Source organism: Leptodactylus fuscus, chromosome 11 (genome assembly GCF_031893055.1).
Source record: "Leptodactylus fuscus isolate aLepFus1 chromosome 11, aLepFus1.hap2, whole genome shotgun sequence".
NCBI classification, from domain to species: domain Eukaryota; kingdom Metazoa; phylum Chordata; class Amphibia; order Anura; family Leptodactylidae; genus Leptodactylus; species Leptodactylus fuscus.
In genome coordinates, this window is record NC_134275.1 from 20,566,976 (window position 1) to 20,588,104 (window position 21,129).

The 21,129-nt window shown below is 43.5% G+C and overlaps 1 protein-coding gene across 1 annotated transcript in view; it reads right to left on the bottom strand.

Moving 5' to 3' along the window:
* The window catches only part of ASTN2 (astrotactin 2), a 481,865-nt gene that overhangs the window by 170,277 nt on the left and 290,459 nt on the right, over positions 1-21,129 (bottom strand). The window contains exons 7-8 of the mRNA XM_075260063.1: positions 15,645-15,729; positions 14,689-14,763 (exon numbers count right to left, since the gene is read on the bottom strand). Of these exons, the coding sequence (XP_075116164.1) occupies positions 14,689-14,763; positions 15,645-15,729 (160 nt within the window). The remainder of the gene's footprint in view (positions 1-14,688; positions 14,764-15,644; positions 15,730-21,129) is intronic.

Consider the following 21,129-nt stretch of genomic DNA (forward strand, 5'->3'; position numbering starts at 1 on the left):
AGATCGGAGGTTATCTCAAGATCGGCTCAACCCCAAAAGTGATTTTTCCCATAGAAAAGTATTGACTAGGGTTGAGGATCGGGATCGGAAAAGATCGGATTCCGATTGGCGATCGAGCAAATTTCACGATCGAGATCGGGATCGGCTGGAAAATGATCAGAAATCGGATTTTAAAATCGATCTTGAAATCTCAAGATCGGCTCAACCCTAACTAGGAGTCATAGCAACTAAAAAGAAAAGAAGACTTCAGGATCATTTAGTTCTCTGTGCGGAGTGATCTTCACTTGGCCTGATGTTGAATATACAGCCTGACCGTGGTTGGGAGGAAGGATCTCTGATAGCTCCTTCTCACACTTGGGGCAAAGCAGTCAGTCACTGACAGTACTGCCCAGTGCTATCATGGTCTCATACATGGGGTGGGAGTTGTTCTCCAGCATGGAGCTCACCACGGACAGTATCCTTCTGTCACCTACCACCGGTACTAGGTCCAGAGGGCTCCCCAGGACAGAGCTGGCCATTCTAACCTGTCTGTCAAGTCTATTTCTGTATATATATATATATATATATATATATATATATATATATATATATATATATAATTTCCCCATTAGTTTATATGCCACCATGAGTCTTGCGGAGGAGAATGTACATTGACCCTAAGCCTGTCCACACTATCACATACCTAGTCCTGCCTGCACCTCCTTTACCGGCCACTGCGTTTGAAGATACTCTCTGTACCATCTACTCAATGAGCCTTTCATTGTTTTGTTGTCCAACCCATTCTCACTGGAGCGAATTTAGTATTTCATCTACGTCAATTTTCGTACATAGATGTCTGCAAATATGGTGCATAGTCTAACATCAAAGATCTGCCATATCCCCCATTCTGTGCCTCACTCGCCACTGTCCGTGAACATGGGAAGATCAGGGTGGAGAGCAGGGCTGTCCTGGGCCCCTTGTTCCGAAATATCTATTATAACTCACAAGCACACAAGCTCTGGCATAGACTTCCATTCTGGGGCACAGGTCTGATTATAAGGCTGGGGCCTCCTGATAAGTCAGGTGCGCCTTGCGCCACTTGGGGTCTTTGTTCAAACCGCATACAAAACCCCAGTATGTCTCTGGTTTGACGTCTTGTAAACTTTCTCCAGGAATCATTGGACCAACAGGCAGACTGAGCACTGAACAACGTAGATAGGAAATGGAAGTCCTAAAAGTGGATTGTGCCATCCAATTGATTCTTTACCTTTGTTTTTAAGGTTTTTTCCAGTTGAACTAGATTAGGAATACAGCGAAATTAAGGCTTGGTTCCCATGTTCAGGTTTTTGCAGGCATCTTGGAAATTAAAAAACAAAGGACTAGCACCTGTCCTTTATACGTCCTCACCATGTATGATCCATATCTGGTTTTGGCTTCAAAAACCGGAGGACTAAGAACAGAGCAAAAAGTGATAAGAGATGGATGAATGCTCTGGAGTAAGTAGAGGAGGTCCCGATGCTCCGATAGGAAACAAGTTCTTGATATGTAAATTCCAGTGCTTGAAGTGCACAATATAACTTGGAAGTGATCGCAGTAAAGCAGCAACAATGTTCTATGCCAAAGATGCAAAGTATCAATTACAGTCTTTTTGTCTAACCCGTATTTTGATTTTATTTCTCCATCAAATGTATTTTAATGAAAGAAAGCACATTGGTATACAATACTTGTACCGGAGGTCAAACAAAATGCATAGTAGGATATGAGTCATATACCGGTATTGAGCAGACTCAAAAGAACCAAAAGAAACAAAATTAACAGAATACAACAGAAAAAAAGACATAATAACACTGCAATGGCGATAAAAGTTCTATGCTATCGTAGAGCAACATATCTAAAAAATATATCTGTATCCAGATTCAGAGAAGATGTCCATAAGAATAGCACTGCCAACTTGGGAGCTCCTCCAAGAGAAATATCTGCAGCTGTTTCCCCCATCACCTCAACATAAATTTAGTTAAAGATTCCAAGTTCTCACAAAACCAATTCGATACCAATATTGCAACATTGTAGCAAAACCAATGACAGGTAGCAATGCACAACACAACCACTAGGTGGCCATATAGACACAGATAGGATAGACATCCAATGACAGAATATCACAGAATTATGGTTTTTTGAAAGCCTCGCTATCATATCTTGCATTATTCATCCCAGGATATGTTTGGTATTGATGACCTTCTATTTGCAGAAACGGAACATCACCGGATAATTAGAAAACATGCACATGAAATGACCGCCCCAGGGATATGGGTTAATATACATTTTTGCTAAAGTAAGTAAGTAGCAGGGGGGGTTTAGATTAGAAATTGCTTTTTATCCCAGAAAACCCCTTTAATTTTGAATTTGTTGTTAATGGGGTTGTCCATGAATTTGAGGTATAAAATAAACACATAAGGACTAATCACCTGACCCTGACACTCTGACGCTCCACACCCTGTGTTCCTTCGGTCTTGGATGCCGGAAGTCCTCAGCCAAAAGTGACCAGTGACATTGCTCAAATACATTCCGTTCTGTGCTAGCAACTGCTGTGGTCTCAATGGTCACATGAGGCTGAGGACTTCCAGAATCCAGGCACTGACATGAGACAAAGCAGAGACCTCTGGGAGGTGGGAGGCGGATTCCGGGAAGAATCTGCTTCGGATTCGGGGGAGAAATCCACTGCAAATTCCTCCGTGTGAACACAGCTTAATATTGCTTTTTAATGTGAATATTGTTGTAATACTATTGAATACTTTATGACAGTTCTGCAAATATTTTTAGTCTGTAAACAAGGTTACATTTTGGCAACAGCTTTGCTTGTATCCATTAGAAAGCTTTTATATTACAGGACACCTGGCACCATTAAATCTATGGATATAAGCCAGCGCATCCTCTTCATTAAAAGTTTTATTTTCAGCTTAAATGTAAGTACATTATTTATAAAATGCAATAATACGTCTAATATAGTAGGGGAAATATTCATCCTGCCAAAATGTTCGGAGTGGTCAAAGGATTTCGGATACCTCTGCTAGCCCACTTTACAACTCGAGCATCTGGCTGACTATATCATCTATCTCTACTCGGCACTAATATGGTGAAACTTATTTTTTCAATGCTACATAAAATGTGTTAGGACGGTCTGGTGGCCCATAGTGGGGCTTTATTTTATCATCTTTTTATTGCTATAATGTATATACAATGCAAAAGTACATAGTATATTACTCTAACAAAGATAGCGCTAGTATAAGTGACATACTGCGATTTCCAAAAACGCCAACGGTTTTGGAAATCACAGCATACCTGCGGTAGATACTTTTCTGCATTGTGTGGAAGGGAAATGAGCACCAAACCATGGTGTTTACCCCATATGGGGCCTAAGGTCTTACCCTCTTTACCTTTTGCAGAAATTGTCATTAGTAGAGATGAGCGAACACTGTACGGATCAGCCGATCTGAACAGCATGCTCCCATAGAAATGAATGGAAGCACCTGTGATGCCGGCCGGCCGCCAGCAAAGTCAGCGTCACAGGAGCTTCCATTCATTTCTATGGGAGCGTGCTGTTCGGATCGGCTGATCCGAACAGTGTTCGCTCATCTCTAGTCATTGGTCCTTGTAATCAATGGAATTATTATTTAATACCTGCTGCTCCATTGATTTCAGCACAGTTGGAATTTTTTCTCTAGCCCCCACCGTTCCTGTGTAATTAATGCTGTTAGTTTTGGTGCCTGATATGCTATTTAGGCTCTGCACTGTCAGGTGGGAGGTGCCAGGCAGGAGTACACAAGGGGCGTGACTCTGAGCTCTGACACTGGCTGCCTCTGATTGGAGCTCTGAAACACACCCCCTGCCTGACACCGCCCTTCTGACATTACAAAGCTTGAATAGCACATCAGACACCAAAACTACCTGTTCTTATTGCTCAGGAACAGTGGTGGCCAGAGAGAAAATTCAAACTTTGCATGAATCAGTGGACCGGTGATTAGTAACAGACTTGAATTGGTGGACGTGGTAAAAGGTTTTATTTAATTTCTCTATTATACACCTATATGATATACAGGATTTCCCACTCGGGAATACAACTTTAAAAATGCTAATTACTCTGCAAGGCGTGCATGTATCATCATGCAACAGGGTTCAAAATATTCTTTATTTAATGAAGAATTGATTCTGTGTCCTAATGAGGTGGGAACTATAGCTGGCGCCGCTACGGCGGCCCGGAGTGGCGAAAGCAAACATACAGTATTTCATACTACAAAGACTGTTCATTTTGAAGACCTACAGGGTCACCAGGTCAGCAAAACAGTGTCAGAGGGCATATTTGAAGAAATTTGGAGGGAGAAACCCGCCTACCTTCAAAACCATCACAATATTGGCCAAAAAGTTGGGAAACCTGGTTGATCAGCATTCTGGAGGACGACCTCAGATGTCGGATGAGACTGTGAAAGATGTTACGGACCTTTTGAAAAACTCCCCAACAAAATCATTACGCCGGTTAGCTCGACAAAACGGATACTCAAAGTCGACCTATCAACCAGCCGCCAAGAAAGGGATAATCAAGCCATACCATGTCACATCTGTTCAGGAGTTGAAAGCGCCGGATCTTCAGAAACACGTGACATACAGCCAATGGTTCCTTCAATTTTTTCCCTAAATGCAATACTGCTAGACATCACTTGGTTCACTGATGAAGCGTGGTTTCATCATTCTGGTTACGTAAACTCACAAAACACCCGTATATGGGCCTTGCAAAATCCCCATGGCTTGCACGAGGCTCCCTTACACGATCAGAAGATTGGAGTGCGGTGTGCCATTTCTTGTTCTCGGATCATTGGTACAATTTTCTTTGAAGAGACTATGAACACCCATCAATACTTGTCCATATTTGACGAATCTGTGAATCAACTGGACGACTACGAACTTCAAGAAGGTTACTTCCAACAGGACGGGGCAACGTGCCATACCTCTCATGCCAGTATGGAAGAGATCCAATCATTTTTTTCAGACAGGGTGATCTCGAAAGGTTTGTGGCCACCTCGATCGCCCGATTTAACTCCCCCAGATTTTTTTCTATGGGGATATTTAAAGGGCAAGGCTTATGCAAGCAAACCCAGGACCATGAAACAACTGAAAGCAAACATCGAGCGTGAAATTGCTGCCATCCACAGTGACATGTTGCAGAGGAAATTCTCAAATATGGAGTGTCGAGTTTCCTTGTGCGCGGATGTTGGGGGAGGACATTTTCAGCACCTTTTGTAATGTGGACTTGTTTTCCACTAAATACAGCTATGTTCAGTTTTTACAGATCACCTTTACGTTCATGTGTTTCCAAATAATTCACATTTTTAAAGCTGTACTCCCAAGTGGCACACCCTGTATAAACTGTGGCCAATTTCATAGGAATCCAAGTAACAAATCAGTAGTGAAGGATCATATGGAAGTCCAAGCAAACATGGGTAGGACCTACAGATGTCTTGCATATGTTGCCCCTGGCTGGATTTAACTTTTTTGCTGCCAGAGGTTTTCGGATATTTTGCACTACTGGTAGCGAGGACAATTTTCACACTTTGAGAAAAATAAAACCAATATTACCACTAGGGTTGAGCGATCTTTTTAGGTGGGATCGAGATCGGTACTATTTCCCACAATGCTTTGCTTAGCCTTCACACTGAATATACGCTCCGCTGATTCTGAGTGGAGTGTATACTCAGTGTGAAGGCTCCACTGCAGTTCCATAGGAATGAATGGAAGCAGCCGGCACACAGCCTTAACCCACTGCGCACCGGCTGCCTCCATTCATTATAATGGGAGACTAAACTAACATCTCTATTAGCTACTTACCTCCAGAGATGGCTGCTCCGGTGCCCGATGTTCTCCTTCTTCTTCGCCTCGCTGCCGCTCCACGCTGCTCTTCCCGCCTCGCTGCCGCCGCTTCCCAGGTTAGTGTTTAAAGAGCTAGGAAGGCGGGGCTTGTGGCTTAGGAGAGTGTGGGCGGGTACAGGGTGGGGAGACGTGACATCTCCCCTCCCAGTACCCAGTACACTCTCCTAACCTGGGAGGCAGGGGGCAGCGAGGCGAGAAGAGCAGCATGGAGTGGCAGCGAGGCGAAGAAGAACACCGGGCACCGGAGCAGCCATCTCTGCAGGTAAGTGGACACCAGGGGGGACTAAGTAGCCATAGGATTAAAAAAAAAAATCCTCTGGCTACTTAGTGATTCACTACACAGCGTGGATTCTAACAATTAAAGCGTTCAATTGTTAGATTCCATGCTGTATAGTGAATAGGATTGCTTTTAAAATCCGATCTCCGATTAATAAAATAATCCCATTGACTTGCATTGGGATAGGAATTGGGATCGAGATCGGGTTCGAATGAAAAGTGATCGGAAATCGGATTTTAAAATCGATCCTGAAAAGTCAAGATCGGCTCAACCCTAATTACCACATTAAAAATCATACTACCCCCCCCCCCCCATACCTACATATTTTTTGAAAGTAGGACTTATGCCACATGTCAAAATGAACTTAGCACTGTTTATGAACCTTCATGGAATTTTGATTTACAATGTATATATAAATTTATACTAGTTGCTAAAAGTGGAAACCAAACAAAATGTTAAATTCACCAAAATTTCTAAAAATAAGATTTCAATATGTGCAGACTTCATTCATGCACACATCCTCCTGCACACATCTTCATAATATCACCAGAAGTGGGAAAGAAGCAAAAACCTGCTTTTAAGCTGGAAATGCTAGAAAAAAAATAAAGTACCTATAAAAGGGATTACAGACAGTGAAACATAAGAGCACTCCTAAACCACATACATTTATTGAAAGCAGATATGTAACTTGGTGGCAAACACAAATTTATTCATGTGATTTACCGGGAAGGGAACTGTATGAGCGGGGTGAGTCTTCAGTGAATTTTAAGAGGCTGCATTCCTCCTACAACACCCTCACCCCCCATGATAGAACCTACATAAAAATTACATAAAAATATTTATAGAGATTCTGTGCTATAAAGAAATGCAAGAATAAAAATTAATAAAATAACAAAAGAAGCTCAATTTATTATAAAAAAGACGAAAAAATTTATATAAATAAGCCAAATGAAAAAATGTACAATAAATCCCCCCCAAATATAACCTCCAGTGTAGGCAGTTTTCCATCACTGCACCCCCAAATGACGGTCATACATATTTCACCTGCTTCCGCTTGTGTCTGCTGTGATTCCCATGAAGCCCCAGCACAACATCACCCGACCCGTTAGAGACAGTGCTATCTCTGCCTGCTGGAAGCATATTTGATTAGCTTTTCTTCTATATTCTCCTATACAAGCTAAGAGTCCATGGTTATACAGTCAGGAGACTCAAATTTTACCATATCGAAGACATCTGTATGGTAGGAGCCAGTCTAGTCATCAGCAGTAACTATGGTAGGAGATTGTGTTCTCTCCAATGGATCTAGTGGAAAATAGTCCATTCAATTTATTTACACAGGATCTCTGGTGCCAGTATGAGTGTCACATAGAAGCCCCTTAGACTCAAGTAGAAAAGTGTATCACTGGAGCCTGATAGACATTATTCCTATATAACAGACCCAGTGTCATATAGATGGATAGAAACAACAAGAAAAAGAATAGGCAAGAGACTGAAATATGGAAATACTTCATAAAACACATAAGAAACTTGGGCGCAATGTCCCTTTAAGTCACCGACAATCATTGTAATACATGAAGGGGTCAGATCCCTCAAACAGGCAGCTAATATTTGTAGAAGGGACCCCCATTTTTTATCCTCGTATAGACACTTTGGGGTGAAATGCATGTTGGGGTGTGAGATGGAAGTCACAATACGAAGGATACAGAATAGTATGAGATAGACTGCAGTATAATGTGACTGTGTACTGGCTTCTCTGGTGAAATGGGAAATTTCCAGTTAGCGGGGTTGTCTACAGTACGATACATAGAGCTACTACTATCAAGACTATGGCAAGTGAGAATCAAAGTGCCCAGTATGTGACTAATCCTGGGAACCGCACCCCTAGGGAAAGAGCTGCCAAAAGTTGAACCCTGCCAATTAGAGATGAGCAAGTAGTATTCGATCGAATACCTCGCTCCCATAGGAATGCGTGTAAGCGGCTGAACACCAAGCGCATCAAATATTCACTACGCTTAAACCCTTAGTGTTCGGCCGCTTACACGCATTCCTATGGGAGCGAGGTATTCCATCGAACACTACTCGCTCATCTCTACTGCCAATGTAAAATTGGTGGCCCCTCTTGTGGACAGGCGATACATTTTTAATAGATTGATAACCCATCTGATAGTATTTCGGGGTACGCACAGGTCACATAGCTTGAGGTGGTTCTCATGTGAATATCCAGAGATGGCCATTATATTATACAATTACCATACTAGTAGAACAGATCTGAATCTGTTATTGAACATTTTCCATTTGATAACCACACACTCATACCACACACTCAGCTTTGCTACATCTGTATTTTCAGATAATATTTAATGAAGCAATTAGAACTCGAGAGATCTTTAATCCAATAGTCCTGCTGCTAGATTAATAAAAGTTGTATAAGATGTCGAAGCCTATCCGTCTATATCAGTACATGGAGATATGCATGTATACCCACATGGTACAAATGTATGATGCTGTCTGTTTGCTGCAGCGCTGCGACTTCAGACCACAAGTCTTCTGTAATGTGATTTTTATTATTTACTCTATCATTATGTCAATATTCAATTTTCCAGCTTAAATCATATTAATTACTCGTTATCACGGATTTCCAGCAATGCAGAGACGTATTTTGCTCCGCTAAGGCCTGGTCTTAACATTATTTCTGTTCTCTCTCATCTTGCTGATGTATTGGACGCACGTGCTGAATTCCATATACGATGAGTTTCAGGCTTTGAAGATGGTGATTGGTGGCCGCAGAGTTTACAGAGGAACGGAATAAGCAATTAAATTGTTTAATGGAAAATAAGTTCATAGGATGACAAGTTGTCCAGGAATTTCAGCAATCCTGGAAGAAAACATAAAAAAAAAATAAATAAAAAATACTCACCTGTCCCTGGTCCTTCGGCGTCCGGTGCCGCTGTCTGATCTGGAACACACTGTGGAGGTCCTGCATCACACGTGACCACTGTGGCAGATCAGAGGACTCTGTGGCCACAGGAAAGGAACTCATGGTGTCACTTACATACACTGGACACAGCAGTCATGTGAGGAGTAGGACTTCCTATCCACAGGATTGGCAATGGGGTCTGACACCCGGACCCTACACAGATCAGCTGTTGCATCAGTGCCTGGGCGCTGGAAGCAGCAGCAGAGGAGATAAAGGGCATGGAGGCTCTACTATTGAAAAATTAAAAAATTTAGTAATCTGATGCTGCAATTTCCCATAACCACAACTATACAGAGCTACAGCGCTGCCCATTGACTACTATAGCTTCACGGTGACTCAGTGGTTAGCACAGTTGCCTAAGGGCTCGTTCACACAGGGGGTGGTGGGGCGGATTTTGGCACCGAGAGTGACGCGGGGAGCCGCGTCACTCTCGGGTCAAAACCCGCCTGCCATGACCGTCGCGGTCACGGCTTCCTCCTCCAGAGTCGGCTCAAATGAATGGGCCGACTCTGGAGGTTGCTGCCACCAGGCGGAAGCCGCGACTCGGTGAGCCGCGGAATCCGCCTGAAGAGAGGGCAGCTCGCTTCTTTTTTCGCTAGCGGCAACATGCCGCTAACGGAAGAAAGAACGCTAGTGGTCGTTATAGATCACCATTGTATGGAGGCGGATTTTGAGGTGAAATCCACTGTCAAAATCCACCTTCTTGCCCCCGTGTGAACTAGCCCTTAGTGTTGAAGTCCTGAGTTTGACCCAGCCAAGGGCAACATCTGCAAGAAGCTTGTATGTTCTATCCGTGTTTGTGTGGATTTCCTCCCACATTCCAAAGACATACTGATAGGGAACCAAGATTGGGAGCTCCATATGGGACAGTGTTGGCAATGTCTGTATAGCATTGCGGAAAATAGCTTCTAGTGCCCATACACTACAGTGACAGCTGATCTGAGGGGTGCTCTGTTGGGCCCACAAAAATCCCATTCTGGGGATTGGTCATCAGTATGAAAAATTTATATGGTGTCAGGAAATCCCTTTAAAGATTACCTGCAGCCACAAAGTTTCCATGTTGGTTAACACTAAAGACCTCTCCTTACAACCCCCCCCCCCAGCATACTTTATAATGTAGTCACTATATATTGGTGCAGAATGTTATGCAATAAAAGAAGTCATACTTACCTTACCACTCCCCTCCGGCCCTGCCCCAATGCTGTCCATCCCCTGCCATTGCCTGCACCATTTGCTTCAGCAATAACATCCCAGCAAGGCTCTGATGACTTCCCTCACTATTATCCACCAGGGTTAGGACTTCAGCTCCCTCTTCCTATTTCAGACTTGTCAACTCTACTGGAAGCTTCAGGAGGCTCCAGAAGAAAAGGGTAACCTCCTGGACTCCGGGAGGAGCAGGCAAATCTCCTGAGGCGCCAGGGAGCAGTCACTGTTATGTGTTACTTGTACCCCATGTCGCAATAAGGCCATGCCGTACGTGGTGTGGCCACACCCATAAGGGCATGTCTGTGCCAAAAAATTCTCACTCACCAGGCCAACCAAATGTTGGCAAGTATGTCCTATTTACACTTGACTATACCTGCCACTATACTTGGTATCATTACTGTCAGTAAGTGATGCAGTAATCTGGACAGGCCTTGTTGTTGCCCTTCAGATCTCTGCAGTGATAGAGCAAAATTTGATCTTGCCCAATTTCCCCACTTCCTGCCAGGGAGTAACGCCTGTTGCAGAGGAAGTCACTAAGTGCAAGTGAGTGTGAGCATATGTGTGCGACTGTATGTGAGTGAGCATGAGTGAGTGTGTAAACAAACAAGACTCTGAGTGTGAGCAAACGTGAGCATGGATGAGCATTTGCAGACACAATATCAATGTGCCCTTTGGCTCAATCCACATGTAAATTTACCCCAGTCTTGCTATTGTGTTATTGAGACGCCAAAATAATCAGTCACAGTTAATTTAATAAAAACCATAGCGAAACATAACTATTTGAGTAAAAAAAATCAAATGTTAAGTATATTTTTCAAATATTTAAATAATATTACTGTATATGCTCGAATATAAGCCCAGTTTTTCAGCACATTTTTTGCGCTGAAAAAGACCCCCTCGGCTTATACTCGAGTAAAAAAAAAAAAAAAAAAAAAAAGTTGTAAATCCCTCCTTTCCCTAGAATACATATAAAAGTAGAATATTACTGTGACACACATACACATTAGGTATCCCTGTGTCTGACAGTGCCCGGTCTACTGAATATAGGGGATCTGCAGTGCTCCTGTTCCGTCGGGAAGGGGTTAATAGGAGCACTGCAGATCCCCTATATTCAGCCAGGCTAAATTCCAAGTGAGGGGAAAAGCCCAGTCCTCAAGCTCAGGGAAGGGGCAGACAGACAACCAAAACACCCCCTCCCCTTCCCCTTTCCCAGCACCTACTGCACCCAAAAACTCCGACCATTTTAATTTTTGAAATTTTCCAGTAGCTGCTGCATTTCCCCCTCGGCTTATACTCGAGTCAATAAGTTTTCCCATTTTTTTGTGGTAAAATTAGGGGCCTCGGCTTATATTCGGGTCGGCTTATACTCGAGTATATACGGTAAATAGTAATCTAGTGGTATAATAAGGACGTCTTGATGCGGTGTTAGTAAAGGATTGTATAGAAATATATAGTCGCATAAATACTGTAATTTTCCTTGCAACTATTATTTAAAAAACCTAAAAACCAATGGTTAACCCTTGTGGAATGAAATGTGATTTTATGAGGTTTATCCAATAAGATTTACTACCTTAAGCAAATAAAATAAACAACTTCCTGTTTTCTGGCCTCGGAATACAGTAAGTTGTTCCACACCACAGAAGCCGAATATCTCTCGGGACTAGTGATTAATTTTCACTCTCATTAAACCGTGTCAAGGAGATTAATGTTCCAAACCTCAAGCAACAGGATTAAATTGTAACATTGGGCTAGTGAAGGAGATCATTGCACTAAGCATCACTCTGCTAGCAATGGCAAAAAAAATTGTGTCGTAAGGACATGAGATGTTACATAGATGACTACATTACCCTACGTCTGAAAGTGATTATTGATGGACCAAACCAAGACTGACTTATAGTTACAAGTATGGTAATACAGCAGCGAGTATTGGCTCTCGGTTCCTTCAAGGTCAAATATTTCATAGATGGTCTAAGGAATAAAATGCCAATAATTGTAGACAATTCTGGGTGAATCTACACAAATCAGAATAGAACAGAGGTGGTAAATACACAGTCCAGTCATATCAATGTGACCACCGCCTACGTTAAATAACCAATTGCAGAAGGCACGTGTCATCAGCCATCTGGGTGCGCTCATCATTGTGGAAGGCACGATGGATCAACACAAGTATGCGTCTATCCTTGCGGACCATGTTCACCCCTATATGTGAATTGTATTTCCTCAGGATGATGGCATCTACCAGCAGGACAATGCGATGTGTCATAAAGCTCGCAGTGTACGTATGGGTTTCGAGGAGCACCAGGATGAGTTTACCATACCCCCTTGGCCAGAAAATTCCCCAGACTTGAACCCAATCAAAAATCTGTGGGACCATCTCGATCGGGTTGTTCGCGCCATGGATGCTCAAACGCGTAACCTAGTGCAGCTGGCCCCGGGACACTGGAGTCGGCATGGCTCAACATCCCATTGAGCATCATCACAACATCCCCTCTCTTCCTGCACGTCTCGCAGCGGTCCACTCTGCCAATAGTGGCTATTCTGGATTTTGACACGTGGCCACATTATTGTGACTGGACTGTGTAAAATTTAATGTTAGTCTAGGTTCATACTTGCACCGTGCTCTCCATCTTTTGCAACCACCGTGGGACCCCATCAACTTTTCTCTCCGAAGAATTTCGGCAGAATCTGCAACGGTCTCCTACAGAGACTCCGACGCAGATGTGAACGCAGCCTTAGTGAATCCAATAGGAAATCAAGATACTGGGAATATTAACAAACACAACTTTATCAACCAAGTCCTCGGAAATCCCTTATTACTCCAGGTCATTGACTGGTTTGAAGCAATGATGTGACCTTAAAGCACAATGACCTCTGGCCTTGGGGTCTACATTCCAAACAGGCTAGTGTCACCAGTGAGGCCCACAACTGGCCGCAGAGGACATGCTGGTATGTACAGCAGTTTATTATCACCCACAGGCCAGTAAACAGAGTGGAAGGGGTCACTAGAGTTGCTGTCCTGGAATGGTCAGGACTAGGATTGAGCGATTGTATTCTGAAAAGATCGGATTCCGATCGGCGATCGAGAAAATTTCATGATCGCGATCAGAATTCCGAACACGATCTTTTTAGGTGGGATTGAGATCGGTGATTATTCCCACAATGCTTTGCTACTGGCCAAGCATTATGGGAAAAGCTAACAATGTTAGCCTTCACACTGAGTATATGCTCCGCTCATTCTGAGCGAAGTGTATACTCAGTGTGAAGGCTCTGCTGCGGTTCTATAGGAATGAATGGAAGCAGCCAGCACACAGCCTTAACCCCCTGCGTCCATTCATTCTAATGGGAGACTACCTAACATCTCTAGTAGCTACTTACCTGCAGAGATGGCTGGTCCGGTGCCCGGTGTTCTCATTCTTCTCGCTGCCCCTGCCTCCCAAGTTAGTGTTTAAAGAGCTAGGAAGAAGGCGGGGCTTGTGGCTTAGGAGAGTGTGGGAGGGGAGATGTGACGTCCCCCTTCCCAGTACCCGCCTACACTCTCCTAACCTGTGAGGCAGGGGGCAGTGAGGCGAAGAAGAACGAGAACACCGGGCACCAGACCAGCCATCTCTGCAGGTAAGTGGACACCAGGGGGGACTAAGTAGCCACAGCATTAAAAAAAAGTCCTCTGGCTACTTACTGATTAAAAAAAATCCCTACACAGCGTGGATTCTAGCAATTAAAGCGTTCAATTGTTAGATTCCATGCTGTATAGTGAATAGGATTTTTTTTTTTAATCCGATCTCCAATTAGTAAAAAAATCCCATTGACTTGCATTGGGATCGAGATCGGGTTCGAATGAAAAATGATCGGAAAATCGGATTTCAAAATTGATCCTGAAAAGTCAAGATCGGCTCATCCCTAGTCAGGACTAAATATTCCAATATCTTTTTAATATTTCCTGCTCTTTGGAATTTAAAAAATAGAAATTCAGACAACTCTTAACACAGACACCAGTCTAATAATACCTAGATCTGTAACCTTAAAGGGAGTCTATCAGCAGGAAAATCAGTATCAGACTAATGATAGTACCTTGCAGGGCAGCTCCTACACTTTCCAAAGATGCCTTTCTTATTCTGCATTGCAGCTCCATTTTCATGAAAATCAGAGTTTTATTCTTAAACAAAGTAGCTGAAAAGGCCATAAAAGTTTGATACCGAATTTCTCACTGACAGACTCCCTCCCTTTAAACAAAATAACCTGCCATGTAGGTGTCAAACTGAGCAGATGGAGATTATTAAACATATAACATCTGTACAATACATACACTCTCCATTATGGAAGAATTTCTCACCTGAGAGTCTTCTCGGGAGCTTGCTGTCCTGTCACCAGATCGTAACCTCTTTCCAGGGTGTTGTATGGCCAAGGCCTGAAGTTAGAAGGAAACTTTTTATTAGATTCTGGCACGAACCCAATACATCATTAATTTCATTGAGAGAGATTTCTGTCTAGATCTCCTCTCTGGCGCATTTGTCAGTCTTCATAAATCTGCCCCTTTTTAGTAAGGCCCAGTTTACATATACGCCCAGTATTCCGTTTAGGGTGTTCGCATGGGGACCCCCCCCCCCGAATGGAATACCGAACCCATTAACAAGCGGTGAGTGCACGAGTCATGCAGAGAGGTAAGTAGTTCATTAAGTACTTTTCTCTCCACATGACTCGTGCAGACACCGCATGGAAAGCATATGGACCCCATTATAGTCTATGGGTCCGTGTGCTTTCATAAACTCACCGCTTGTCAATGAGTCTAACTACCAGTAAATATGGGCCAATGAGTCAGTCTGTAAACCAGGCTCTTTAGTATACAAAGCGTAATCTTGACCGTATACACTAATAGACCGCATTCACATGAAATTTGGCCCCTTTGTTGGCTGGATTTCCTGGTCTAAGCAGTAGGCTGGAAGAAGGACTCCTAACAGTATACTGTAGTTAAGTATGTTTCTAGGAGTCCCTGCCTCCCAGCGATATACTGTCCCATATGATAGTCCGTACAGGACAGTATATTGCTGGGAGGCAGGGGCGCAGCATCATAGATATATATATACTAGTAGGTGTCCCTCTCCTTTTGTACTGTTGAAACTGAGAAATCCGGCCAACACATGGACTGGGTTTAATGGGGGAATCTCGGTTGTATGAATTTGGGGCAATTCTGCATGGCAAAAAAATCTATAGTATTTGCCATTCAGGATCAGTGAAAAGCTGGGACATTATTAGTCACCATGCATTTTAACTTGCTTTGAAAGAACATACCCTTGGCTTTGTCCCCAGTCGCTTCGCACACACAAATGGGGATGATTCGGATCAGGAGAGTAGCCATCATGACAACTGCATTCACCTATGGAAACATTTGTAACACAAGTACAGTGAGTGAAAGTAGAATTTCAAGCATATAAATCCAGTAACTTGGCAATAAGTTAAAATGCTAAGAACAAAATAGCCAACAAATGTAAACATATGGGCCAACACGGTGGCTCAGTGGTTAGCACTGCAGCCTTGCAGCGCTGGAGTCCTGGGTTTGAATCCTGCCAGGAACAACATCTGAAAGGAGCTTGTATGTTCTCCCCGTGTTCCCGTTCTACAAAGACATACTGATAGGGGAAAAAAAAAGGACATTGTGATCCCTATATGGGGCGCACAATCTACATTAAGAAAAAAATAAAAATACATTTAAAAAAAAATTACATATATATATATATATATATATATATATATATATATATATATATATATATATTAAAATATAATAAATATTAGCAAGAAAACTTCATAGTGTCAGATTTGTTGCAGAATCCACTGACTGAATCGTTCTTTGGGTGAAATTTAACACATTTTCGTTTTGGTGTCAAGGTCTAAAATTATAATTTGATAGTGATTTCATCTTTCCATGAAATATTCCAAAAGAGTCACAGAAACCTGGTTCAGTCTTTGCCTTTTGGATGTAAACTGTTGTTTAGAAACAATACAGGGCGCAGAATAATTTTTTGCAGAGCCCCTGAAGTTCCTGTACAATGGATCCCCCCAAAAGTAAGCATTTTGACGACGTAGGTAATTCATAGAATTTTTTGTAACTTATTGAAGAATAAAACATTACAAAAATAAGCAGTTTGACCATTTGGGATAAATTGCATATATCTGTACAGCAATTGAAACCTCAGGGAGTGCGGTACAGTTAACAATACACATTGTAGCAAGGATATCATGTTCAACACATAGATTGATTTCCGACAGTGTTAGGTAATGTTATAATACGCAGGATCATTACCATCAATATCGCCATAGAAGCCTCATCTCTCATTCAGGTTCTTATGTAGTGGAACATTTTAACTACCGAGGGAGAAAATTATAGTTGCAACTCTGAGCGAGCTGAATTCAGCAAGTTGTGGCGCACATTTAATGTGAATAGAGTGTTAGAGGAGTGACCCCAATTCCAAATCTTGTGAAAGATTTCAAGGAAACCTCTGCTCTTGTATAGGGTGCTGCCACTTCTCCTGATCAACAAGACCCAGTACACAAATATCGGGGGTCAGTGTCACCTGTACTGACACCACCAGTACACGATGTAACGCGACGCAACGTAACATAAACACGTGTCAGAGTCAACGCTTCAAAACAGAATCCCATTCTATTTTAACGCGCGTAACACATTGAAATCAATGGGTTAAAAAGCCTCCCATTGATTTCAATGTGTAGCAGGTGCAAGACGGAACCCATTGAAGTCAATGGGATTCTGTTTTGGAGTGCTGACTCTGACACGTGTTTACTAGAGATGAGCGAACAGTGTTCTATCGAACTCATGTTCGATCGGATATTAGGCTGTTCGGCATGTTCGAATCGAATCGAACACCGCGTGGTAAAGTGCGCCATTACTCGATTCCCCTCCCACCTTCCCTGGCGCCTTTTTTGCTCCAATAACAGCGCAGGGTAGGTGGGACAGGAACTACGACACCGGTGACGTTGAAAAAAGTAGGCAAAACCCATTGGCTGCCGAAAACATGTGACCTCTAATTTAAAAGAACAGCGCCGCCCAGGTTCGCGTCATTCTGAGCTTGCAATTCACCGAGGACGGAGGTTTCCGTCCAGCTAGCTAGGGGTTAGATTCTGGGTAGGCAGGGACAGGCTAGGATAGGAAGGAGAAGACAACCAACAGCTCTTGTAAGAGCTAAATTCCAGGGAGAAGCTTGTCAGTGTAACGTGGCACTGACGGGCTCAATCGCCGCAACCCAGCTTTCCCAGGATCCTGAATGGAATACACTGACAGTGTATTCCCGTATACCCCATATATACACCCCAAATCCCCGTTCCAACGGTGTGCCCCCCCACCTTCACCTCAGAAATACCCTGCAAGTCCCCTAGCAATAGAATTGGGGCTATATACACCCACTATTTTTGCTACTGGTATACAGTGCCATTGTCTGACTGGGAATTCAAAGAATATATTGGGGTTACAAATACCCTCATTTCTTGCTACTGGTATATAGTGCCATTGTCTGACTGGGAATTCAAAGAATATATTGGGGTTACAAATACCCTCATTTCTTGCTACTGCTATATAGTGCCAGTTTCTGACTGGGAATTCAAAGAATATATTGGGGTTATAAATACCCTCATTTCTTGCTACTGGTATATAGTGCCATTGTCTGACTGGGAATTCAAAGAATATATTGGGGTTACGTGCACCCACAATTTTTGCTACTGGTATATAGTGCCATTGTCTGACTGGGAATTCAAAGAATATATTGGGGTTACAAATACCCTCATTTCTTGCTACTGGTATATAGTGCCATTGTCTGACTGGGAATTCAAAGAATATATTGGGGTTACAAATACCCTCATTTCTTGCTACTGCCATATAGTACCAGTTTCTGACTGGTAATTCAAAGAATATATTGGGGTTACGTGCACCCACAATTTTTGCTACTGGTATATAGTGCCATTGTCTGACTGGGAATTCAAAGAATATATTGGGGTTACAAATACCCTCATTTCTTGCTACTGGTATATAGTGCCATTGTCTGACTGGGAATTCAAAGAATATATTGGGGTTATAAATACCCTCATTTCTTGCTACTGGTATATAGTGCCATTGTCTGACTGGGAATTCAAAGAATATATTGGGGTTATAAATACCCTCATTTCTTGCTACTGGTATATAGTGCCATTGTCTGACTGGGAATTCAAAGAATATATTGGGGTTATAAATACCCTCATTTCTTGCTACTGGTATATAGTGCCATTGTCTGACTGGGAATTCAAAGAATATATTGGGGTTATAAATACCCTCATTTCTTGCTATTGGTATACAGTGCCATTGTCTGACTGGGAATTCAAAGAATATATTGGGGTTATAAATACCCTCATTTCTTGCTACTGGTATATAGTGCCATTGTCTGACTGGGAATTCAAAGAATATATTGGGGTTACAAATACCCTCATTTCTTGCTACTGCCATATAGTGCCAGTTTCTGACTGGTAATTCAAAGAATATATTGGGGTTATAAATACCCTCATTTCTTGCTACTGGTATATAGTGCCATTGTCTGACTGGGAATTCAAAGAATATATTGGGGTTATAAATACCCTCATTTCTTGCTATTGGTATACAGTGCCATTGTCTGACTGGGAATTCAAAGAATATATTGGGGTTATAAATACCCTCATTTCTTGCTACTGGTATATAGTGCCATTGTCTGACTGGGAATTCAAAGAATATATTGGGGTTACAAATACCCTCATTTCTTGCTACTGCCATATAGTGCCAGTTTCTGACTGGTAATTCAAAGAATATATTGGGGTTATAAATACCCTCATTTCTTGCTACTGGTATATAGTGCCATTGTCTGACTGGGAATTCAAATAATATATTGGGGTTATAAATACCCTCATTTCTTGCTACTGGTATATAGTGCCATTGTCTGACTGGGAATTCAAAGAATATATTGGGGTTATAAATACCCTCATTTCTTGCTACTGGTATGTAGTGCCATTGTCTGACTGGGAATTCAAAGAATATATTGGGGTTATAAATACCCTCATTTCTTGCTACTTGTATATAGTGCCATTGTCTGACTGGTAATTCAAAGAATATATTGGGGTTACGTGCACCCACAATTTTTGCTACTGGTATATAGTGCCAATTTCTAACTGGGAATTCAAAATACGCAAGGCTCCCGGAAAGGGACGTGGACGAGGCCGTGGGCGAGGTCGGGGGAATGGTTCTGGGGAGCAAGGTAGCAGTGAAGCCACAGGGCGTCCCGTGCCTACTCCTGTGGGGCAGCAAGCATTGCGCCACTCCACAGTGCCAGGGTTGCTTGCCACAGTAACTAAACTGCAGGGTACAAACCTTAGTAGGCCCGAGAACCAGGAACAGGTCTTGCAATGGCTGTCAGAGAACGCTTACAGCACATTGTCCAGCAGCCAGTCAGACTCTGCCTCCTCTCCTCCTATTACCCAACAGTCTTGTCCTCCTTCCTCCCAAAATTCCCAAGCTTCACAGAACAATAACCCCAACTGTCCCTGCTCCCCAGAGTTGTTCTCCGCTCCTTTCATTGTCCCTCAACCTGCCTCTCCACGTCACGATTCCACAAACCTAACAGAGGAGCATCTGTGTCCAGATGCTCAAACACTAGAGTCTCCTCCATCTCCGTTCGATTTGGTGGTGGATGACCAGCAACCCACCCTCATCGACGATGATGTGACGCAGTTGCCGTCAGGGCATCCAGTTGACCGGCGCATTGTGCGGGAGGAGGAGATGAGACAGGAGTTGGAAGAGGAAGTGGTGGATGATGAGGACACTGACCCGACCTGGACAGGGGGGATGTCAAGCGGGGAAAGTAGTGTGGATGTTGAGGCAGGTGCAGCACCAAAAAGGGTAGCTAGAGGCAGAGGCAGAGGTCAGCAGCTTAGGCGAAGCCAGGCCACACCCGGAATCTCCCAAGAGGTTCCAGTTCGTACCCAGCCCCGAAAAACTCCCACCTCGAGGGCACGTTTCTCGAAGGTGTGGAGTTTTTTCAAGGAATGCGCCGAGGACAGATATAGTGTTGTCTGCACAATTTGCCTCTCAAAATTGATTAGGGGCTCTGAGAAGAGCAACCTGTCCACCACTTCAATGCGCCGTCATTTGGAATCCAAGCACTGGAATCAGTGGCAGGCAGCAACGGCAGGACAAAGGCCGCCTGCTGTTCACGCCACTGCCACTGCCTCTGCCACTGCCACTGCTGACTGTGCTGGCGATGCACTCCAGAGGACGAGCCAGGACACCACTTCATCTGCCTCCGCCACTTTGTTGACTTCTCCCTCATCCTCCCCTGTTCCTGTCTTATCTCCTTCTCCTGCACCATCAAAGGCACCATCAGGCGCTTCTTTACAACAACCCACCATCTCTCAGACATTGGAGCGGCGGCAGAAATACACTGCTAACCACCCACACGCGCAAGCCTTGAACGCCAACATCGCTAAACTGCTGGCCCAGGAGATGTTGGCGTTCCGGCTTGTTGAAACTCCCGCCTTCCTGGACCTGATGGCAACTGCGGCACCTCGCTATGCCGTCCCTAGCCGTCACTACTTCTCCCGGTGTGCCGTCCCCGCCTTGCACCAGCACGTGTCACTCAACATCAGGCGGGCCCTTAGTTCCGCGCTATGCACAAAGGTCCACTTGACCACCGACGCGTGGACAAGTGCATGCGGACAGGGACGCTACATTTCACTGACGGCACACTGGGTGAATGTAGTTGAGGCT